Source organism: Sinocyclocheilus anshuiensis, unplaced genomic scaffold (assembly GCF_001515605.1).
Source record: "Sinocyclocheilus anshuiensis isolate Anshui unplaced genomic scaffold, SAMN03320099.WGS_v1.1 scaffold1618, whole genome shotgun sequence".
NCBI lineage: Eukaryota > Metazoa > Chordata > Actinopteri > Cypriniformes > Cyprinidae > Sinocyclocheilus > Sinocyclocheilus anshuiensis.
Window position 1 is genome coordinate 61,566 of NW_015542418.1, and position 22,163 is coordinate 83,728.

Consider the following 22,163-nt stretch of genomic DNA (forward strand, 5'->3'; position numbering starts at 1 on the left):
TATATATTCGGGTGCATCTCAAACAATCAGTTAATTTTTTTGTAACTTATTTCAAAAAGTGAAACTTTTATATATTGTAGATTCATATTGTATATTGTAGAGCATTGACATCGTCCACAAAGATGGTAAGTCACAGAAAGTCATTACTGAAAGAGCTGGCTGTTCACAGAGTGCTGTATCAAAGCATATTAAATGCAAAGTTGACTGGAAGGGAAGAAATTGGGTAGGAAAAGGTGCACAAGCAACAGGGATGACCGCAAGCTTGAGAATACTGTCAAGCAAAGCCGAGCTTGAAGTCCAGTGTGAAGTTTCTGAAGTCAGTGATGATTTGGGGAGCCGTGACGTCTGCTGGTGTTGGTCTACTGTGTTTTATCAAGTCCAAAGTAAATGCCGCCATCTACCAGGAGATTTTGGAGCACTTTATGCTTCCATCTGCTGACAAGCTTTATGGAGATGCTGATTTCCTTTTCCAGCAGGACTTTAGCACCTGCCCACAGCATCTTACCTGGGCTAAGGAGAAAAAGAGCTGGACTGTTGCTCAGAGGTCCACAGTCCTCTTTTCAGATAAAAGTACATTTTGCATTTGATTTGGAAATCGAGGTCTGGAGTCTGGAGGAAGACTGGAGAGGCACAGAATCCAAGCTGCTTGAAGTCCAGTGTGAAGTTTCTGAAGTCAGTGATGATTTGGGGAGCCGTGACGTCTGCTGGTGTTGGTCTACTGTGTTTTATCAAGTCCAAAGTAAATGCCGCCATCTACCAGGAGATTTTGGAGCACTTTATGCTTCCATCTGCTGACAAGCTTTATGGAGATGCTGATTTCCTTTTCCAGCAGGACTTGAGCACCTGCCCACAGTGACAAAACCACTTCCAAGTGGTTTGCTTACCATGATATTACTGTGCTTGATTGGCCAGCCAACATGCCTGGCCTGAACCCCATATGGAATCTATGGGATATTTTCAAGAGAAAGATGAGAAACAGTCGATCCAACAATACAGATGAGCTGAAGGCTCAATAGTGCCTCAGCAGTGCTACAGGTGGATCGCTTCCATGCCACACCTCACTGATGCTAGAGTTTGTGCTAATGCATAAATCATCATACTTTAAAGAACACTGAACTTTTCTGTTTTACAAATCCTTTTTTTGATTGATCTTAAGAAATATTCTAATATTTTGAGATACTGGATTTTGTATTGTTGGAAGTAGTATTGGTGAAAAGAAAAATGGAGCTCAATTTATCAACTAAAACCACATAAAATTAGAATTAAAAAATAATCTCTATTTCTTGTGCTAATAACAAACCATACCAGCAGTGTCAAACAAGAATGTATCCATCATATCATCACTCAGCAGAGATGATTGTAAAATTCACTTTATACATCTAATGTTTTTGTGGCTGTCCACGTTGTCGTTTTTCTCTCTCAACAGATGTGAACGAGTGCAAGCAGTTCGGGATCTGTTCTCACATCTGTAACAACACTAAAGGCTCTCACAAATGCAGCTGCTACAAGAACTTCATCAAAGTGAACGACACCTGCAAGGCTGACAGTACGTTTCAAACTACAGTCAAGTCAAGTCTATTTGTATATTGCTTTATACAATACACATTGTTTCAAGGTAGTTTTTCAGAAAATTTAGATTTTTAATGATTAAAATATCTTAATATCTTCATATCTTAATATCAATATCATAATATATTATTAATATCTGCCTTCTAGTCACATTTAGCAGATTTGAAATGAACGATAATATAGATTATTTGCGACAACATAGTTATATAAGGTTTATAGTATATGTAAATCTCTTAAGTGAGTATACTGTATCTATGCAGATAAAGTTGGATGTACTATATATCCAACATTAAATGTATTGTTGTGGGATAATATAGTTTACGTTTTGCGATTAATAAAAAATCCAGCAGTTGAGATGTTCTATATTTTTCATATCACTTTATGAGAGTATATTGTATGTATGCAGATTAAGTTCTACATTTATTTTATTGAGGTGTATTGCTGTTATCTTGATTTCAGTATTACATTTCCTTTCTGTCATTGTGCTATCTGTCATTGTAGGCAGTGACAAACAGGCTCTGTACGTGGCAGATGATAATGAAATTCGCAGTTTGTATCCTGGAATGCAAACCTGGATATATGAGCAGGCCTTCCAAGGAGACGCCAATGTACGAATCGATGCCATGGACCTGCACATCAAATCCAAACGGATCTTCTGGACCAACTGGCACACGGGAAGAATCTCATCCTTCGAGCAGCCTTCTGCTGGACCCGCCTCGCCGAACTCAAACCGCAACCGAAGACAAGCCGATTCCAGAGTTACTGATCTAGAGGTCAGTGCTTCTCAGTGCCGTGCCGTTACAGCACATTTGTGACTTGAATGTGAGAGACTTACGGTTTCAGTTACTTTACCTGTCCAAAAACAGTCCGTTAGCTGATTGATATTACAACCGGTATTTGTTATCAGAAGTCTCCCTAAAAAACCCTAACAATACAAACATGCTAAATATAAGTGTTGGGGGTAACGCATTACAAGTAACACGAGTTACGTAATCAGATTACTTTTTTTCAAGTAACTAGTAATGCATTACTTTTTAGTTTACAAGAAAATATCGGAGTTACTTTTTCAAATAAGTATAAGTATAACCGCAGGTTGAGAGGAATCAGGAGTAAGTGCAGAGGCGTTGTGTGCGCTGTGCGAACAAGATGTTACTGTAGTTCTAGACTAAATGTCAACATGCATTTACTCATCTCACCTGCACAAAAAACAGATTCAGTATTCCTCGAAATGAATAAAAACAGTGAGATGCAAACTCAGAATATGACGCACACCTGCAATAATTAAATATGTTAAATAAAACAGATATCCTGTATGTATTTTAATCCCATTTTATTAAGCAATGTTTTTTTTTCTTTTCTTTTCCTTTCATTTCACTTTTGGTGTGAAAGGGCTTTTATTTTTGCCAAAAATAGAACTTTTTATATTAAAAACAAACAAGCAAGTCCTGGCCAGATTGAAAAAGTAACGCAACACATTCCATAAAAAGTAACTAAGTAACATAATTAGTTACTTTTTTAGAGAGTAACACAATATTGTAATGCATTACTTTTAAAAGTAGCTTTCCCCAACACTGTGCATAACAGAATTTAACAGAAGGAATAAATGAAGTAACCTTTGATTTGTTATAGATCCCTGGCCTGAAGATGCCTCGTGGGATTGCTGTGGACTGGGTGGCCAACAACATCTACTGGACGGACTCGGGTCGTGATGTCGTCGAGGTGGCGCAGATGAACGGACGGAATCGTAAGACGCTCATCTCGGGCATGATTGACGAGCCCTACGCCATCGTGGTGGACCCACCGAGAGGGTGAGCGGAAAATCAACAGAAAGTGGCAGAAAGCATCAGCACTAGCTTTGTTTGTGTCAGCATTTTTTTGCTGCACAACGTTACATTTATTAGTGGGAATTGCTAAGTCAATTATACAGTTCATACTTAGGGTTAACACTCTTGAAATAAGTATTTGGATTTGTATTAAAACTATGTTAACCATTGATGCTTGAAGCACCATGTACTGGGCTGACTGGGGAAACCACCCTAAGATTGAGACGGCTGCTATGGATGGCACTATGAGAGAGACGCTGGTGCATGAAAACATTCAGTGGCCCACAGGTCAGCCATCATGTGAATCAAACAGCACACACTCGGATTCAAGCACCTGTGACACCAGTAACATGACTTCTGTTGGGTTTGTTTGCCAGGTCTAGCTGTGGATTACTTCAATGAGCGTCTGTACTGGGCTGATGCCAAACTCTCTGTTATCGGGAGCGTCAGACTGAACGGAACAGATCCGGTCATAGCTGTCTCCAGTGTTAAAAACAGTTGAGTCACTCGCTTGATCAATTTAGGTCAAAACAAAATGTATTCACACATTCAACATTTCTCACATCATCACAGTTTATTCACTATAGTTTAGAAAATGGTAATACAATATGACAAGAACTCTATGAAGACTATGGCAAGGTATGTAATGAATTACAATCAATCAAAAATGATTCAGCTGTTAAATTTAAAGGAACACTCCATTATTTTTGAAAATAGGCTAATTTTCCAACTCCCCTAGAGTTAAACAGTTGAGTTTTACTGTTTTCGAATCCATTCAGCCGATCTCCGGGTCTGGCGGTAGCACTTTTAGCTGTAGCTTAGCATAGATCATTGAATCTGATTAGACCGTTAGCATCTCGCTCAAAAATGACCAAAGAGTTTCTTCTGTAGTTACATCGTGTACTAAGACCGACGGAAAATGAAAAGTTGCGATTTTCTAGGCCGATTTGGCTAGGAACTATACTCTCATTCCGGCTTAATAATCAAGGAACTTTGCTGCCATACCATGGGTGCAGCAGGCGCAATGATATTACACAGCGCCTGAAAATAGGCTTATTGGAAGTTACCTAGCTGGGGACTATTTTCAGGGACTGCGTAATATCATTTAGCATCCGTTAGCATCAGAGCGAGATGCTAAATGATCTATCCTAAGCTACAGCTAAAAGTGCTACCGCCAGACCCGGAGATCGGCTGAATGGATTCGAAAACGGTAAAACTCAACTGTTTAACTCTAGGGCAGTTGGAAAATGAGCCTATTTTCAAAAATAGTGGAGTGTTCCTTTAAGTACACAATTAGATAATACCAATTTAGGTCAACCAATTACCAAGCAATGCTTAATTTTGTTCAGTCTGTGGTGTAAACATGTCGCATTAGCAATTAAAGAAAAAATACTTAAGCAACCATGGTCCGGTCAAAGTGTCTGAAGAATTTTTGGTCCCAAATTTTTATCAGTTTTACTGGTAGACCACTGTATGAAGAATTTTTGGGTATAATATGTCACAGTTTACTTTATTTAGCTATCCTCACTTACATAAATGAACTATAATGTCCTGCACCCAATAATAAAAAAAATATCAAAAATTATATCTGGTGTCTGAATAATTTTTGGTTTGACTGTAATAGGACAACAAGCCTGGGGAAATTCGACTCACTTGTGCATCCTCAAACAACTCTGGATCGATCCAGAGGAATTCAATTTTAGATGAATTATTAATTATTTTGTATTGAGAAGCCTAAATAGAATAAAACATTACAGCCAAGACATGTGAGCATAAACTTTTCATAATTTAATGCAGAATTTTAAACATCTTAATGAACAAACAACCAACACATGAAATGTAGGACATTTGACTTTTTTGACATTTTTATATTTTATTTTATTTCAGTTATTGTTTATTGTATTTCAGGTAATGAAAACACCTTTGTATAGTTTTAGTTTTAGTTAACTATAATATTTTTATAATATTTTTTAATGTAAATGCATCACTTAAGTTTGAATGAGCTTTTGTAAAGCTTGAGATATAAAATAACGACAAAGTTTTTCTCTCTCTCTCTCTCAGATTTGCACCATCCTTTCAGTATCGACATCTTTGAGGATTTCATATACGGTGTGACCTATCACAACAACTTTGTCTTCCGCGTCAACAAGTTTGGCAAGAGTGCAGTGGAGCATCTGACCACAGGAATGAACCATGCCACAGATTTGGTCCTGTTCCACCCTTACAAACAGCCAGAGAGTAAGTCTGTCAACCAACCGATTCTTACATATATCTGTATTTGAACTCAGTCACAAAACATAATCAGTGTAGTTTTTGACCCTTGATTGATAGAAGAATAGAAAAATTTGCTGGGAGAAATTTAGACCAAAGGTTTTGATGAACTTTTAATGATATGTAAGGTTAGTTTGATCATTCATGTATCATGTGCTGTTTTGTATCATAGTGGCCAACCCATGTGACAGGAAGAAGTGTGAGTGGTTGTGTCTGCTCAGCCCCAGCGGCCCAGTCTGCATGTGCCCCAACGGCAGAATACTGGACAATGGCACCTGCGTGGAGGTTCCTACCCCAACGCTGTCCCCTGTCTGTGAGTATTGTGACCTTTCAAATCGCTTGAAAAGGGAAACAGATGCTGCAGTTTCATGTGGTATTTGTTGAATGAACACTAATGGCTTAGTGTGACAGGCTGTGGTGCAGTATGACTGGCGCAGTGTGTTCCTGTGCTGTGCAGTCAGTGACAGGAGTGAGGACACATAAGAGCAGAGTGGCAGTCAAAGGTGCAAGAGTAATAGAATGGTTTGGAAATAAAACGAAACTGCAAAATAATCATAGTTTCTATCAGTGTTAGGGAAGCTACTCTGAAACTATAGCTTGACCAGCTACAAGCTTCTCATAAATTAAAGTAGTTAAGCTCCATTTCAGCTACCCTTCTGAAAAAGTAGCTAGCACACTTCAAGTTACTATCAAAAAGAAGCTAGCTACATTAAAACTACTTTCAATTATTTTTAATTAAATTAAATTAATTAATTATTATTTACAATTGACATTACAAATAACTGAATAACTGTTAATGAAGAATTATAATGAAGTTATAAGTAAAATATTTTGGGTTTAAAACAACATATTGTAATGCAATCATTATTTCAAAGAGTAGGGTGAATTCAGGTAGTTTGGGACATTTTTTCCAAGTCATTTCAATGACAAAAGTGTCCCAATCGTTTGGTTTTGTAAACTATCCAATACACACAATAATAAAATATAGTTATATTGTCTCAAACTGACTGTCAAAGTTGAAATAGCTACAAAAGTAACATCAAAGCAAGAGCAAACTTTATGCAACTTAAACTGGATCGGAAGAGTCGTAAAATAGGCAGGTTAAACTCACAGCACGTGGTATTTACTGACTGTGAATGGAGACGCTCTGAGATGTCAATCATCAGCTGCGCGCGTGAACACCTGCGCTTTGCGTGAATCCCACCGCAATCATCCTTTGCCAAATGATAAGCACACTACTATATCACGATTTTGTTTTCTGTGGGGGGACAGATATTTTTATATAGAGTGCAGTTAAGCAGGAAAATTAATCCGTTTAAAAAGGCTATTATTCACCTCCTGTATGTGCTTAAAGTCTTCAGTGTAGACCGCATTTTAATCTTTGTTTTGCATAAATTACAGTTGATTCATGTGAAATATCCACTTCTGTACATCCTTTGCAAAATCATCAGATGATCTCTTGTCGGTGGACAGACTGTAAAGCCGGGAGATGTGTGATATCACAACAGATGGCGGAAATGAACAAATTTAGTTTGTGATCTAGTCAGAAGAAGACGCTGTGCTGTATTACAGGCTCGCGACTCGTTAGAACCAAAGACTATAGAAATACAAAGACGGTTCACTCCTATACTTATGAATGGGAGAAACTGCAACACGCAATATGGCGGAATAGTCCCACCTTTCAAATGAAAAATCCAATCGTTGATTGGTAAAGTCATTGCGTCACTGCAGCGGCCGTTAGAAGCTCCGGTTCCCATAGAAACCTGAGGCTAGACCAGCTAAAGTTTAAAGTTTAACTGTTTAAAGCGCTTATGACTGCGCATGCACATTGGCTGGTCTAGCCTGAAAAATAAGCTTTTTAAACGATATTTGAGCATAAGAAACAACATTCATGGGGCAGTTCATTTCAGATTTTGTTGCTTATTTGAAATATGTAGTTTAAAGTCCGCATGAAATCAAAATTTACTTTATTTACTTTATTAGCGCACATTGCTAGTCTTGATGTGAACAATTAATCCGTGCAAGTTAATCCGCTGAAAAAAATTGTTTGTCTTGGTAATCTTTAATCAAACTCTGAACATTTGCTTCCGCTCTGGAATGGCATTCCTTCTCTGATGACGACAGTTTGATGGCTTGGGCAGAATATAAACACACCCCTCCAACCGTTAGGTTGCTATGAGTGAGAGACCGAGAGGAGGAGCGCTAAAATAAAACCATGCCCTCTATTCAATATTCCGTTTCAGCTGGAAATACGTAGAGATTTCAGGATTCCCCCATTCTTTTACATTAGATAGGACTTGGTCTTGTATGATCTGCCCGGAGGAGTTACAAATATGGCCGCCGAGTGAACAGACTTTTCTTGAAAGGGATTTTGGTCAGAACGCAAAAAGGAATGTAGCTTTTGGTCACGCTACACTGCTACTTGCTGGAAAAAGTAGTTAGCTACTGGAAAAGCTACACTGTTTTAAAAGTAGCTGAGCTACTGTCACACTACTGAAAAATGTAGTTACGTTAGTAGCACCGCTAATTGTAGCTAGCTACTCCCCAACACTGGTTCCCACACATGCACATAATTTCCGCTGTAAATATAGTTTGAGAAGAGTTGTCTTTGCAAGTGCCTTGAATTCTGATTGTAAATAAGGTAAGTGCTTATGGAAGAGATGTGTCTTCATCTGATTTGAAACAGAAAGTTTCGGGTGGAGCCTGGTGGTTCGCTTCACCACAGCAGAACAGAAAGTGTGAAGGTTTTGGAAAGTGATTTTGTTTCTGATTGTGAAGGAACATCCAGGCACCACTGGTTCACTGAGGGTAAATGGTGGGAGCGAGCATGTGCTAGTAGGAATGAACTGAGATAGCGTCAGAGTCTTGAATTGGATGCAAGCAGAAACAGGTGGTGAGACCTGGGCTGAGTGAGGTCATGGACCATCTTTGGTAGTTTGAAGATACTTTCTGGCAAAAAAGGGCATTGAAGTATCTAAAGCATGAAAGGAGAATGACAGAAAACCAGAAAAGAAGTGGTCAGAGAAATGTAAGTTGTGACACGATGGTTGTTAATGATACTGGTATAGGTAAGGATGAGGTCTAGCTCTGCCTGCTTTGTTGTCGCAAGGGCACGCTGTCTTGTAATGTCTACACAAGGACTAAGAATTCAGCTGCTTGCATGAATTCAGCTGCAGCATGCATAGTTCCTCAAGGAATTTGTTTAGTTGACTTGGAGGAGGATAAATGACAACAAAGTGAATTTCAGCAGGGTGAGTTTTTCTAAGGAAGCAGGGAGAAGATATAGACCGTTTCAATGGCAACAACATAAACAAACGTTACTGTGCATGCGTGCTTTTGTGGCCCAAACTTCACTTACGGTAGACTTCCGCAAAGAATCAATAACAACAGCAAAGTCCCTCTAGAGTAGATTATTTCTGATAACAAGCATCTGAACATTTGCTTCCGCTCTGGAATGGCATTCCTTCTCTGATGACGACAGTTTGATGGCTTGGGCAGAATATAAACACACCCCTCCAACCGTTAGGTTGCTATGAGTGAGAGACCGAGAGGAGGAGCGCTAAAATAAAACCATGCCCTCTATTCAATATTCCGTTTCAGCTGGAAATACGTAGAGATTTCAGGATTCCCCCATTCTTTTACATTAGATAGGACTTGGTCTTGTATGATCTGCCCGGAGGAGTTACAAATATGGCCGCCGAGTGAACAGACTTTTCTTGAAAGGGATTTTGGTCAGAACGCAAAAAGGAATGTAGCTTTTGGTCACGCTACACTGCTACTTGCTGGAAAAAGTAGTTAGCTACTGGAAAAGCTACACTGTTTTAAAAGTAGCTGAGCTACTGTCACACTACTGAAAAATGTAGTTACGTTAGTAGCACCGCTAATTGTAGCTAGCTACTCCCCAACACTGGTTCCCACACATGCACATAATTTCCGCTGTAAATATAGTTTGAGAAGAGTTGTCTTTGCAAGTGCCTTGAATTCTGATTGTAAATAAGGTAAGTGCTTATGGAAGAGATGTGTCTTCATCTGATTTGAAACAGAAAGTTTCGGGTGGAGCCTGGTGGTTCGCTTCACCACAGCAGAACAGAAAGTGTGAAGGTTTTGGAAAGTGATTTTGTTTCTGATTGTGAAGGAACATCCAGGCACCACTGGTTCACTGAGGGTAAATGGTGGGAGCGAGCATGTGCTAGTAGGAATGAACTGAGATAGCGTCAGAGTCTTGAATTGGATGCAAGCAGAAACAGGTGGTGAGACCTGGGCTGAGTGAGGTCATGGACCATCTTTGGTAGTTTGAAGATACTTTCTGGCAAAAAAGGGCATTGAAGTATCTAAAGCATGAAAGGAGAATGACAGAAAACCAGAAAAGAAGTGGTCAGAGAAATGTAAGTTGTGACACGATGGTTGTTAATGATACTGGTATAGGTAAGGATGAGGTCTAGCTCTGCCTGCTTTGTTGTCGCAAGGGCACGCTGTCTTGTAATGTCTACACAAGGACTAAGAATTCAGCTGCTTGCATGAATTCAGCTGCAGCATGCATAGTTCCTCAAGGAATTTGTTTAGTTGACTTGGAGGAGGATAAATGACAACAAAGTGAATTTCAGCAGGGTGAGTTTTTCTAAGGAAGCAGGGAGAAGATATAGACCGTTTCAATGGCAACAACATAAACAAACGTTACTGTGCATGCGTGCTTTTGTGGCCCAAACTTCACTTACGGTAGACTTCCGCAAAGAATCAATAACAACAGCAAAGTCCCTCTAGAGTAGATTATTTCTGATAACAAGCAAAATATGTTTGCTGCATAAATCAGATGGGCTTATTGAAAATGCAAATTCATCCTCTGCCAGCAGGAGGTGCTTTTGGAGCAGCAGAAATAGAGGTTTCCCCAGTGACGTCTGTACACAAAGCAGCGCTCCGCTCACAAACGCTGCTTTATCAGACATTACATGCAAGATGAAATGAAAATGAAATGGAAAATGTTCTGAGGACAGTCGGTTTTCCTCAGAGATACAGTGATATTAAAACACCCGTGCCATGTTAAAGCCTTTTGGAAAATCTATTTGTGGTGGTCAGTTTTGATATTGTGGCGGGACGCCACAAATAAATCAGTGTATGGGAGACATTGCATCCCACAACACAACAACCTGAGCTCCTGAGTGAATTTGGGCTTGGAGTGTGGACAAAGACAATAGTGTTCCTGTGGCTCAAACAGTAGAGCTCAGCGATGTCAATTCACTGATGTCCGCCAATGCGTTCGTCAAGGAAATTATTTCATTAAAGTCAGCATGTAATTAAACCTCTCCAGATTTATTGAAATTTCTTTATTTCTGTTCTTATTATTAACGATACATTTGTGCATGTTATCCCAAAGAAAGAAAATGTTTGGGTAGAGATGACTTTTCCACTGAGGTCACTTAGTCCGCATGGGTTATTGGATAGTGTTATCCAGTGGCAAAATAGCTTTAAGGTATTGTTTTAGCAAGCTAACTATTTGGTTTGGCATAATTTCGGTTTGGCTGGTAGTACCCACTTTTAACCATCAAAAAATAGCTTTTTTTAACCAATTTAACCATATTAAAAATATCAAATTAAGTCCAATTCTACATTTTAATCTGGTTGAATATCAAGATTGACTCTGAAATGTCACATTATGGAAATAAAATGGATTGTTCACTTGGGTTGACCTTTTATAAAACAAGCTCTTTTTATCTGTTTCTTTGTCTTCCCTCAGCTCCGAGTGGCCCCTGTAATCTGCTGTGTCTAAATGGTGGAACTTGTGTCCTGAATGCCAGAAAACAACCCAAGTGTCGCTGTCAGCCCAACTATGGAGGAGAGAGATGTGAGCTAAACCAGTGCAGAGAGTACTGCCAGAACGGAGGAACGTGTACCGCATCACCCACAGGTACAGTACCACAAAAACACACCATATGGGTTTTAAAAATCTTCTCACGTGTCTAATCTGACATAACACTGCTGTACAACATATCAGTGAATCCTGGGAAACATTGCTCACCTGCTTCTGGGCTCACCTGACTCGCCGATCTCTCCACTTCCATGTTTGTAGTAATGGTGGCTAAAGATGATGTTGACGTGCAAAAGGTTTATTATGTTATAATAACAATAATAAAACAAAAATAACTTGTCTTGTAATGTTTTCAGGAGCTCCGACTTGCCGTTGTCTGGCAGGCTTCACAGGACCCAACTGTAACCAGCGCACATGCGAGAACTACTGTAAGAATGGAGGAAACTGCACAGTTAATCGTGGAAACCAGCCCACCTGCAGCTGCCCTGCAGACTTCCTGGGAGACCAGTGCCAATATCGTAAGTACTACAGAAAAAAATGAGCAATTGTTTAAGTCTTTCCATTTCATTCATTTCCAATGGACAAATGTTTCATTTTAAACCCACACATTGGATAATTAAAAAGGTGCCGGGATGCATTAGCATATGAGGTGTGAACCGGGTCTAAAGGTGATCCTCAAGCCATGACGAAGAAACTAACTGAGATGAAGTGGGATGTTAATCAGTGTCCTCTACTTCTCTAACAGGGACATGTGATGGATTCTGTGATCATGGAGGGACATGTATGCAGTCCAGCGATGGGTCGAGACAATGCAGCTGCCCTCCACGCTTCATCGGCAACAACTGTGAAGTGGACAAGTGTCACTATTGCCGTGATGGAAAGTGTATTCCCACCAACATCTACCAGCCGCATGGAGATGTTACATGCAGGTACAGAATCTCATGCTGTAGTTTAGATGTTAGGGCTACATAGAATTAAAATTTATCCATTTACTTTCTTAATCTCAATTCTCTTTCAATTGGCTCGTTCAACATCTTGATATGGGAAATGGCTATTGTGTGGCCAATCCTGACGCCCTTTATAATCAGGCCTTAATGGCTATAGAACAGTTGGTCAAATGATTCTTACATGTTTTATTCATCATTATAATCTTTACAAATGAACACAACTTGTTTTAATTTTGAAGGCTACATGCAATTGCCAGAAGTAAGTTAAATGAACCACACCACAGTCAGTTGACTTCAACATTACCATCAATAAGCTTTAGGAACTCTTTCAGTATTTAAAAAAACACTTTCCCTGAAAGTTTGGGACAGTTTGCAAGAGTGTGAATGTAAACACAACAAGGCTGTGAAACTGACTAGTGAGTACATGGGTTTACCTGTCCCTGACAACCTCTGTAGTCCTGTTTAGACTCTTGTTAACAACTGTCTTTTTCAAAACACGTAAAGTTTAAATTACGAGTGAGGTATTGCATAGCATAAAATTATGAAAATATCTTGACACAGACCTTATTCCAGGCATTTATCCAAAAACACACTCACAAAAAAATATATATATATTGACTCAGGATGATAGATCTAGAAGTGCAAAAATGGGCTGCCCTCGACTAAAGATTTTTCTGGTCGACTAGTAGTCGTTCTGAAGCATTAGTCGACTAATCGCACATTTATTAATAAACCATTTAAATCATAAATATGATCGCTCAAGTTCACAGAGACCGAGACAGAAAGAAAGCATATCCTGGTTGATTTTTTTTTACTGTGAGAGCACACAATTAAACGTAGAGTCTTTAAAGATGTATTACTCATATTTGTATGAGTATTTTACGAGCAAGTGAGCGCACTGGCGCCTCCATCTGTCCTGCAGTGAGCGCTGCTGTTCAGCTCCACACTCCCAACAGACACTTCAACAGCACACATTTCCTTAGGTTAACATTAGATTGAGCAGCCATGTTAAGTTGCTGCTACTAACATATTTCAGATGAAAAGTCATATTTGAGGTCGATGAATGATAGGCGAGCATTTGGATGTCCTGCCCGAGTACTATATTACCACATAGACCAGCCGTTAACGATCTGTCCGTCAAGGACTGCGTGACTTCGCCAATGTGGATTTTTTTTTCACGACTAATAAAATAAAATTAGCCCAATTCATTCCCTATATAACACACTGCACACGCCCAAAAGGGCATCCTACATCTTTTCACTCACAGCATCTGCAACGAGGCTTTGCTGTTCATTTGCATCTATTGTTGATATCGATTTGATGCTTTGAAAACTGAGTTACCACTGGAACATCTGGAGCTGACGTTATCCTCTTACTTTTCAAAACCTCTCCTGCCATATTGAGACAATGGCATTTCACAGTGGTTAAAGACAACACCTGTTTTTGCACTGCAGCAGTGTTGTTCTCTCCTGACACGCACCCTGATGGTTGGAAACTTTACTGTTTATTATGATAGGACAGATCAGAGTTGACAGGAAGCAAAGTGTGAGAGAAAGAGGGGGGCAGGATCAGGAAAGGTCCTCAAGCCGGAATTTGAACTCAGGACGCCCATAGCGCAACATCGCTGTATATCAGTGTGCTGCCCACAAGGCTATCGGCGCCGACTCATAATTCTTTTTTGTTTTCTTGTTTGTTGGTTTGCGTTTTTTATATTACCGGTGTGCATATGTTCACTGTGTGTTATAGGTGTACCAGTGGCAGAATCCAGCCAAGCTGTTATACATGTGAAGGATACTGTGCTAACGGGCAGTGCTCTCTTAGTGCTACAAACCTCCCACAGTGCAAGTAAGCAGTGTTATTTTAGTCATATTTATATATTATTACAGTAATTATTGATTCTTTTTTCATATATTTCTAGTTTGCCTTTATTTTTATTTCAGTTTTAGTTTTAGTAATTTTTGTAACTTCAACTTCAAGTTTTCTAATATTTATATTTGATTTTTTCAGCTTTATTTTAATTACTGAAAACAATTTTGAATAGGTTTAGTTAATGGTAACAGTGCTGCAAGTCATATAACCTAAACACATTCAATAGCACCACTTGAACATGCAATCATATGCTCTACCACTCTCCACCAAATTATTTTCAATCTACACGGTTCCTTCAGATGAAGATAGCATGCATAATCCCAATACTTCAACAAAAAAAACAATTTCCAGACTTTTGATATATGAAACCTCATTTCTTCCATTCGTGACTAAAGCTGTGCTGCTTGTCCTCTGTCAGTCAGACTACAAAACTAGTCATTCTGTTTTTATGCTGCTTTCCATTCTTCAATCAAGTTTGTGTAGCAAATCATTGGCTAGAATGGTGTAGCAAAACTCTGCAACAAATGCTATTTCTAGGCATCAGTCTGTCTGACACTTTACTGTCTGACTTCTAGACCAGCAGACACTGGCATTCTCTGTTAGTGCTTTAGTGGTTTGCTACCTGTAAAACATGTCTCATCTTGTAAACTGGACAGGTTCTTATTGCTTACCATATGCACCTTTGCCACTGGGGTACCACAAGGGTCGATACTTAGCCCTTATTCTTTTTCAGCTCACCAGGCATAACTCACATAGTTAAAAGAAGGGTTAAAAAGCTTGGTGTGGGGACCACATTATATCCTGCCATTTCATGCTCCATTACATTCAGAAAATGAAGGGCCTTCTCAAGATCTTCTCTATTCGGCTCCTCATGATACTATAACTGTAACTATGTGAGGATTTAGTAGCAACAGCATTGTGTAATTGCTGTATGGGCTGATATAGATAATCATTCATTTAATTTTTACACACAATCATATATATATATATATATATATATCATCGCTGTGAGAATCCTGCTCCCAATGTAAATGCTGAATCCAGTGGCCGTAAGTCCATTTTTGAATTCTACAGCTATATTAAAATCTTAATAATACTTGTTATAATAACATCTGTTTCTTTTAGGAACAGCTTCAATAGTTATTCCATTGGTTTTACTGATACTGCTGGTGTTGCTGATTGGAGGAGCAGTATTATGGTACAGGAAAAGAATGAGAGGGTGAGTATTTTATAAAGTTGTACTTCTGTACTTATTTTTCAAAAGATTTTCACCTCTCTAAAGTGTTGTACTGTTCAGAATTTGAAATATAAGCAACTTCCCATCCCAAAACACCTCTTTTTTCTCCTTCTTTCTTGGTAAAACGCATCTGCTCTTTTCCGTAGGCTTGGCAAATCCCACTCCAAACGACCGCGGTAACGGTCTTTGTCCATTATGTCTTTATTTTGTCTCTCTCCCATTCTGTCCATCTTTCTCGCTGGTTTGGAGAATTGTGGTCCAAGTGTTCTTGTTGTCTTCATGGTCTCACCCGATCTCTTTCTGTCATACCTCTGTCAAACCACCTGACTAAACCCTACAAGTGGTTTGTGCATTGTTCAGATGAGAAGGTGGTAATCCGTTACCGAGAACAAAGAAATAGATCCAATTGTGTTAGATTGTGAGAACCTATCGTATTGTTTTCAACAGAGCCATACCGGTCCCGCTGTAATACCGTATGTTTATCTACGATCGGTTCTCAGCAGGACTGCATCTGTTGAACATGTGCCATGTTCAAAACCCAGTGTTTATCAAGATAATGTGGCCATTTGATGGCCTTCACTTAAAGGATAATTTACTCACCCCCATGTCATCCAAGATGTTCATGTCTTTCTTTCTTCAGTTGAAAAGAAATGAAGGTTTTTGAGGAAAACATTCCAGAATTTTTCTCCATATGGGCTTCAGTGGAGATCATCGGGTTGAAGGTCCAAATTGTGGTTTCAGTGCAGCTTTAAAGGGCTCTACATGATCCCAGCTGAGGAATAAGGGTCTTATCAAGCGAAACCATCAGTCATTTTCTAAAAAATAAACATCCTATTGAAAAAGATCCCCATTGAAGTCCAATCTATGGAGAAAAATCCTGGAATGTTTTAATTTCTTTTTGACTGAAGAAAGAAAGACATAAACATCTTGTATGACATGGGGGTGAGTAAATTATCAGGAATTTGTTTTATTCTGGAAGTGAACTAATCCTTAAAAGAAAGTGTTAGTCTTATCAGCTTTTCATTTGCATATTTTATTTATTGATTTTTACTAGGGAGGGCAGTAAGACCTGAATCCTATGTCATGATATAATTGTTTTTGCTTGAAATGCAAGGGAAAATAAAACATGGTTTTTAAAAGAATGTATTTTAAGATTTAATTTAAATAACCTTAGTTTAAATAGCACTTTAGTTTCAAAGGCTTAAAAAAATATATAATTTACTATTATATATATATATATATATATTTTATTTTTATTTTTTTTACTGAACAAAGTAGTTAAATACATATATCAATAAACATACGCCTGTGACCACATATAATTTGAATTTAATTGAACTAATGTATATTACACGGTTAGTTCACCTAAAATCATTTACTCACCCTTAATCCCTGAAGACTTTTTTATTCATAGTTGAAACAAAAATGAAGATATTTTTACTGAAACCTGTGAGATTTCTGTCCCTCCAATGAAAGTCCACACAATCAAACTTTCAAGCTTCCAAACGTTTATATAGAGATTGTACAAGTAATCCATATGAATTGAGTGATACGATGATAAACAGATTTAATTTAGATTTTTATTCACATAAACATTGATCAACACACATACTGCATTTATTCAGCACATCAAATATGGGAAATGAAAGCTCAAACTTTTACAGTGTCTTTATGAACTGTTTTTGAAGTTTTGGTGAAATGGACGTTCAAAGGAGGGACATAAATGTCTCAAGTTTCATTCAAATATATCTTCATTTGTGTTTTGAAGATGAACTAAAGTCTTATATTCATACAGCCCAACCCTGTTTATACGCATATTTTGTACTTGTACCTTTATAAAGGATAAGGATTTTCTAATCATTTATCAAGTTGGTTGACTTAAAATTGTGGTTACAGGCAAAAAGATTATACACACATACTATGTATTTTGGTAAATGCTGGGTTTGTGATGGTGTTGCTTCATTTTAGGTTGTTCCAGTGACTGTTAGTGGCATCCCTCTGTGTTGTAGCCGTATTTCTCCCTCTGCTGCTTTGTACGGTGTAATACTGACCTCTCAACCTTATTTCCTGGGAATAAAAACTGTGTATTGTGTATCTGCAGAGCCAAAGGCTTTCAGCATCAGAGAATGACAAATGGCGCTATGAATGTTGAGATTGGAAACCCAGCCTATAAAATTTATGAAGGAGAGCAAGATGACGACGTTGGAGAATTGTTGGATGCTGACTTCACACTGGATCCTGACAAGGTAAGATGACAGCAAATTACTTATATTCTGTCCATGCTTTATTTCACTACTCTAAAACAAGTCTAGAAAAGTCAAATTCCATTCATCCATTTCATAAAATGTGATTTTCTTATAGCCACAGTTATTGTAACGATTGGGTTCTGGAAGTTGAAATCCCAATTATCTTTCTCTGTAGAGATTTTTGTGTTTGTTTTTATTTTTTATTTTTTTATTATTATTATTTTTCAAGAAATTAATCATTTTATTCAGCAAGGACACATTAAATTGATAATAAATGAATCGCATAATTACCTTCATGCAAAGACAAAAGAGCACTACTGCCTACATAGACAGCTACTTTCCTCAGAGTTGCCACCGGTTTGCCATCTAGAGGGTCTTTGAAGGCAGCATATTATTTGGAACAATCTTTCTGTCAGGAGTGTGGATGCGATGCCTTAAAATGCTGACTAGGTTTGGTGAGCACAGCTGTGGTCTTTCAGCTAAAGAATCGGCCTGATCCCATATATTTCCAACTTTTTCTTTTGTAGCCAACCAACTTCACGAATCCTGTGTATGCTACTCTGTACATGGGAGCTCACAACAGCCGCAACTCCCTGGCCAGTACAGATGAGAAGAAGGAGCTGCTATCACGGGGCGACGAGGAGCCCCTGGTGGACCCCCTCGCTTAGACTGTCCATCAGTTTGGTCCATACACGGAAAATACCATTTGCCTTTTTGAGAAAAAGAGAAAAAGAAGAAAGAAAATCAATGATTAAGTGTTAACACTGTATACAATGTACAAAATGAAGGACTACTTTTGTATGTGATTGCAGTATTATAGTTTGTTCTTTTACAATTCCTCTGGTCACAACAAAAACACCACAACAACAAAAGATACTTTTTTTTATTTTAACAAGATGATGCCGTTTTTTGTCGCAATTTTTAGGTCACCTCCCCTCTACCTTAATAGCCACTACCTCTGTGCAATATGGAGTCAAAGAAGGAAAAAAAGAGAGATTGGAACAATTACATTTTTTTATTTTTGTATGAGATATATAGAGAAAAATGTTGTTCCATCAGTAATGCCAATTGTTTGTTGTATGTTTGACTGTGGCGAGGGAAACTTTGACATGGAACCAGTGTTGTTTGCTTCAAATTTACTACAATATCAATCAGATGTTATCAATTTTATGTGCCAGTTTTACTACTCCCATTGTAAGTTCTGAATTATTCATAACGATAATCGATTTCTTGTGCACAGATCCAAACCATCGCAATATTACATATGCTTATTACAGAACAATTTTTACACAACAATTTGTTTTTAAGTGAGAATGTCAGTGTTGTAGATTTGGACATTGACAGAAATGTTTTCATGATCTTAAAAACCTTTTGATCTAAAGGCTTCTGCTTAACTGCTTGAAATTAGTTTTATAGACAACAATAAATTGTGCCTATGTATGAATCTCTTTACAAAACTAAAAATGCTTTGTTCAAAATAAAATGAAACGTTGAGTTAGAAAGGATAGTAAGAGAAACGCAGCCACCAGGAGTCCCTCAGTATTGTTTGAATTAAGAGTGAAGAATAAAAAATGAACATAGTGTGCAGAGCTGGAATCTAGACAACATAACAGTTTTTTGGTCACTACATAATTCCCATACTTCAGTTTGATTTTAGATTAATAGTAAAGAATGAGTAGGTGTGTCCCAACTTTTGACTGGTACTGTATTTATTTTCAGATGAATGAAGTAAAGCATGGATAATTGAAAGTTAACATTTTTGTAGAAAATAAAGAGCTACTTACAAGGAAATCCCAAAACAATCAAATGCAAATTTGTGCATTGGTTGTAGTGACACATTTGAGCGCCTTTAAAGCTGCACATACTCCTGAAGAGGGTTTTTGACAGAAGAAAGTGAATTTTTACACTTGTTTATAATTGTTTCTTAAATGTCACAGTTAAAAATGAAAAACCGGTGTGTTCTAATATTGACACACTTTCATATTGTCTTTTGTAATCTGCCTCTGAAATATACCATACATCATGTTGCTTTTACTTTTAAAATGTATGCTTTTTTTCCTAAGTAAATCCATATTGTCCTACTCAGCTTGTTGCTGACATGCTGCTTTTGTCAGAATCATTAGCTGTTATGTAAAACGAAAGAAAAAAAACAACAACAATCAAAAGTGCACTCATCATCTCAGATGAATTACTAATGCCAAGATCCTCACTTGATCTTTTGTTGAGAGATGTACAACTTTTGTAGTACCAAATGCATGGAAAGTTTTATTTTTAACATTAAATTTCAGGAAAGTAAAATCACTTGTGAAGGGCTTGGGACTGTGAACATTCCTGTGGTACCACCGGTGTTGTCGTTCCCTGACTATTCATTTTCATCTAGAGTAAATAATCACATGACATTTACAAGAGGGGTTATTATATCCAGAACTCTAGTGCCTGTGAGCAAGCATGGCGGGTGGCATATTTTGCGATGAGATGAATGAGGAAGTTAAATGAGATTTATTTTGTAGATAGGAGCTGTATGACTAGAAATGGCCACTTGAGGATATTGTCAGTATGGACTTAGACCTATTTATTCACATTCATTTACTTAATTGACACTCGTTAGTATACAGGCACCAGGTGTCACAAAAGGGTTGTAGAGACATTGATGATGAAGAAGGTAAAGTTTCCAAAACAAGATTTAATAATATCAACAGGTAGATCCAAATATAAGCAAGCAAGTATCACATCTATAACACAAATGGCCACAAGTCATATCACCTTGTAGCTCAAGACCGGTTGCCCACTGAAGCTAAGCACAGTTGAGCCTGGTCAGTACCTGTATGGGAAACCTCTTGGGAAAACTAGGTTGCTGCTGGAAGAGATGTTAGTGAGACCAGCAGGGGGTGCTTACCCTGCAGTCTGTGTGGGTCCTAATGCCCCAGTATAGTGATGGGGACACTACATATACTTCGGATAAGACGTTAGACTGAGGTCCTGACTCTCTGTGGTCATTAAAATGGCAGTTGGCACTTCTCATAAAGAGTGTGTAACCCTTGTGTCCTGGCCAAATTCCCTCCACTGGCCCTTATTAATCTTGGCCTCCTAAAAATAATACCCATCCACAGAATTGGCTGTATCTCTCTCTCCTCTCCACCTATAGCTAGTGTGTGGTGTGTACAGTAATACATAATAAAGCGCTACATAAATGCCTTATTCATTCATTCAGACAAAGGAAATGAACTAAACAGGGAGTATAAATAAGAAGGAACTAATGAGTTAATGAGGACACAGGTCAATATGATAAAACAGACTAAGAAACTCGGTCAAACATTAAGACAGAACCAAAACACAAAGAAACAGAACATAACTGTGACATAATGCCTCCCTCCGGGAAGGTGCACTGTAAACTGGCGGAGAAGGTGGATCCGGAGGTGGATGAGTGGATGGTGAAGGACAGGAGACCAGAGAATCCAAGAAGGAGTAGATGAAGGAAGGACCCATTGAGGCAATGACAGTGGGAGAAGCCACGGAGAAGTGGATGGTGGAAGGACCCATGGAGGATTGGATGGCCAATGAGATCTAGAACGACCCAGGAGAAAGCCATGAGGGAGATGACCCACGGTGGAACTGATCAAGGGAAGGAGCCAAGGTGGAAACCGGGAGATGATGAAGGCCAGGTGGTGTCCGATGGATTGAGAGACCTGGTGACACTGAAAGATCAGGAGACCAAGGCAAATTTCCGGTGACAAGCGGCTGCTGAGTGGCCAGTGTGTCGGAGACCTGACTACTATGGAAACTTCATGATTATGGTTAAATAACCCTTCAGGTGGTGTCTGATGGATTGAGAGGCCTGGTGACACCGAAGGATCAGGAGACCAAGGCAAATTTCCGGTGACAAGCGGCTGCAGAGTAGCCAGTGTGTCGGAGACATGACTGCTATGCAAACTTCATGATTATGGTTAAATAACCCTTCGGGTGGTGTCCGATGGATTGAGAGGCCTGGTGACACCGAAGGATCAGGAGACCAAGGCAAATTTCCAGCGACAAGCGGCTGCAGAGTAGCCAGTGTGTCTGAGGACTGTGTTGACTACGGTGCAAGTGAGGACAATGGTTGAGCCTAAGAGAAGGAGGAAGGATGGAATGTAATGGAGATCCCAGAAATCCATTGCGATGACTGACCAGGATGAAGCCGGGAGAACAAAAGGAGTCCATTGGAGCTGGAGGGATGACAGTCCCAGGTGGAGCCCATTGGTTGATGAGCCGAGGCGGAGCTTGGGACTCCTCGAGCCTGGGCAGAGCTAGGGACTGGAAGCCCCAAGGCAGATCAAGGCTGCATGGCAGTGCTAATGGTGGAGTTGAAGGGCACCAGCAGAGGCGGAACTTGAAGAAATGCCTGGCTTCAGTGGAAAGTGC

At 38.9% G+C, this 22,163-nt stretch overlaps 1 protein-coding gene across 1 annotated transcript in view; it reads left to right on the top strand.

The window, feature by feature from the left end:
- LOC107693472 (low-density lipoprotein receptor-related protein 1-like) overlaps positions 1-19,915 on the top strand; it is a 75,991-nt gene extending 56,076 nt beyond the window's left edge. Inside the window, exons 47-61 of the mRNA XM_016492878.1 lie at positions 1,427-1,546; positions 2,071-2,342; positions 3,199-3,377; positions 3,574-3,680; positions 3,770-3,889; positions 5,454-5,630; positions 5,836-5,976; positions 11,395-11,565; positions 11,823-11,984; positions 12,212-12,395; positions 14,160-14,258; positions 15,279-15,331; positions 15,408-15,501; positions 17,621-17,765; positions 18,293-19,915. Of these exons, the coding sequence (XP_016348364.1) occupies positions 1,427-1,546; positions 2,071-2,342; positions 3,199-3,377; positions 3,574-3,680; positions 3,770-3,889; positions 5,454-5,630; positions 5,836-5,976; positions 11,395-11,565; positions 11,823-11,984; positions 12,212-12,395; positions 14,160-14,258; positions 15,279-15,331; positions 15,408-15,501; positions 17,621-17,765; positions 18,293-18,433 (2,165 nt within the window). The 3' untranslated portion in view covers positions 18,434-19,915. The remainder of the gene's footprint in view (positions 1-1,426; positions 1,547-2,070; positions 2,343-3,198; positions 3,378-3,573; positions 3,681-3,769; positions 3,890-5,453; positions 5,631-5,835; positions 5,977-11,394; positions 11,566-11,822; positions 11,985-12,211; positions 12,396-14,159; positions 14,259-15,278; positions 15,332-15,407; positions 15,502-17,620; positions 17,766-18,292) is intronic.
- Positions 19,916-22,163: the final 2,248 nt, after the last annotated feature.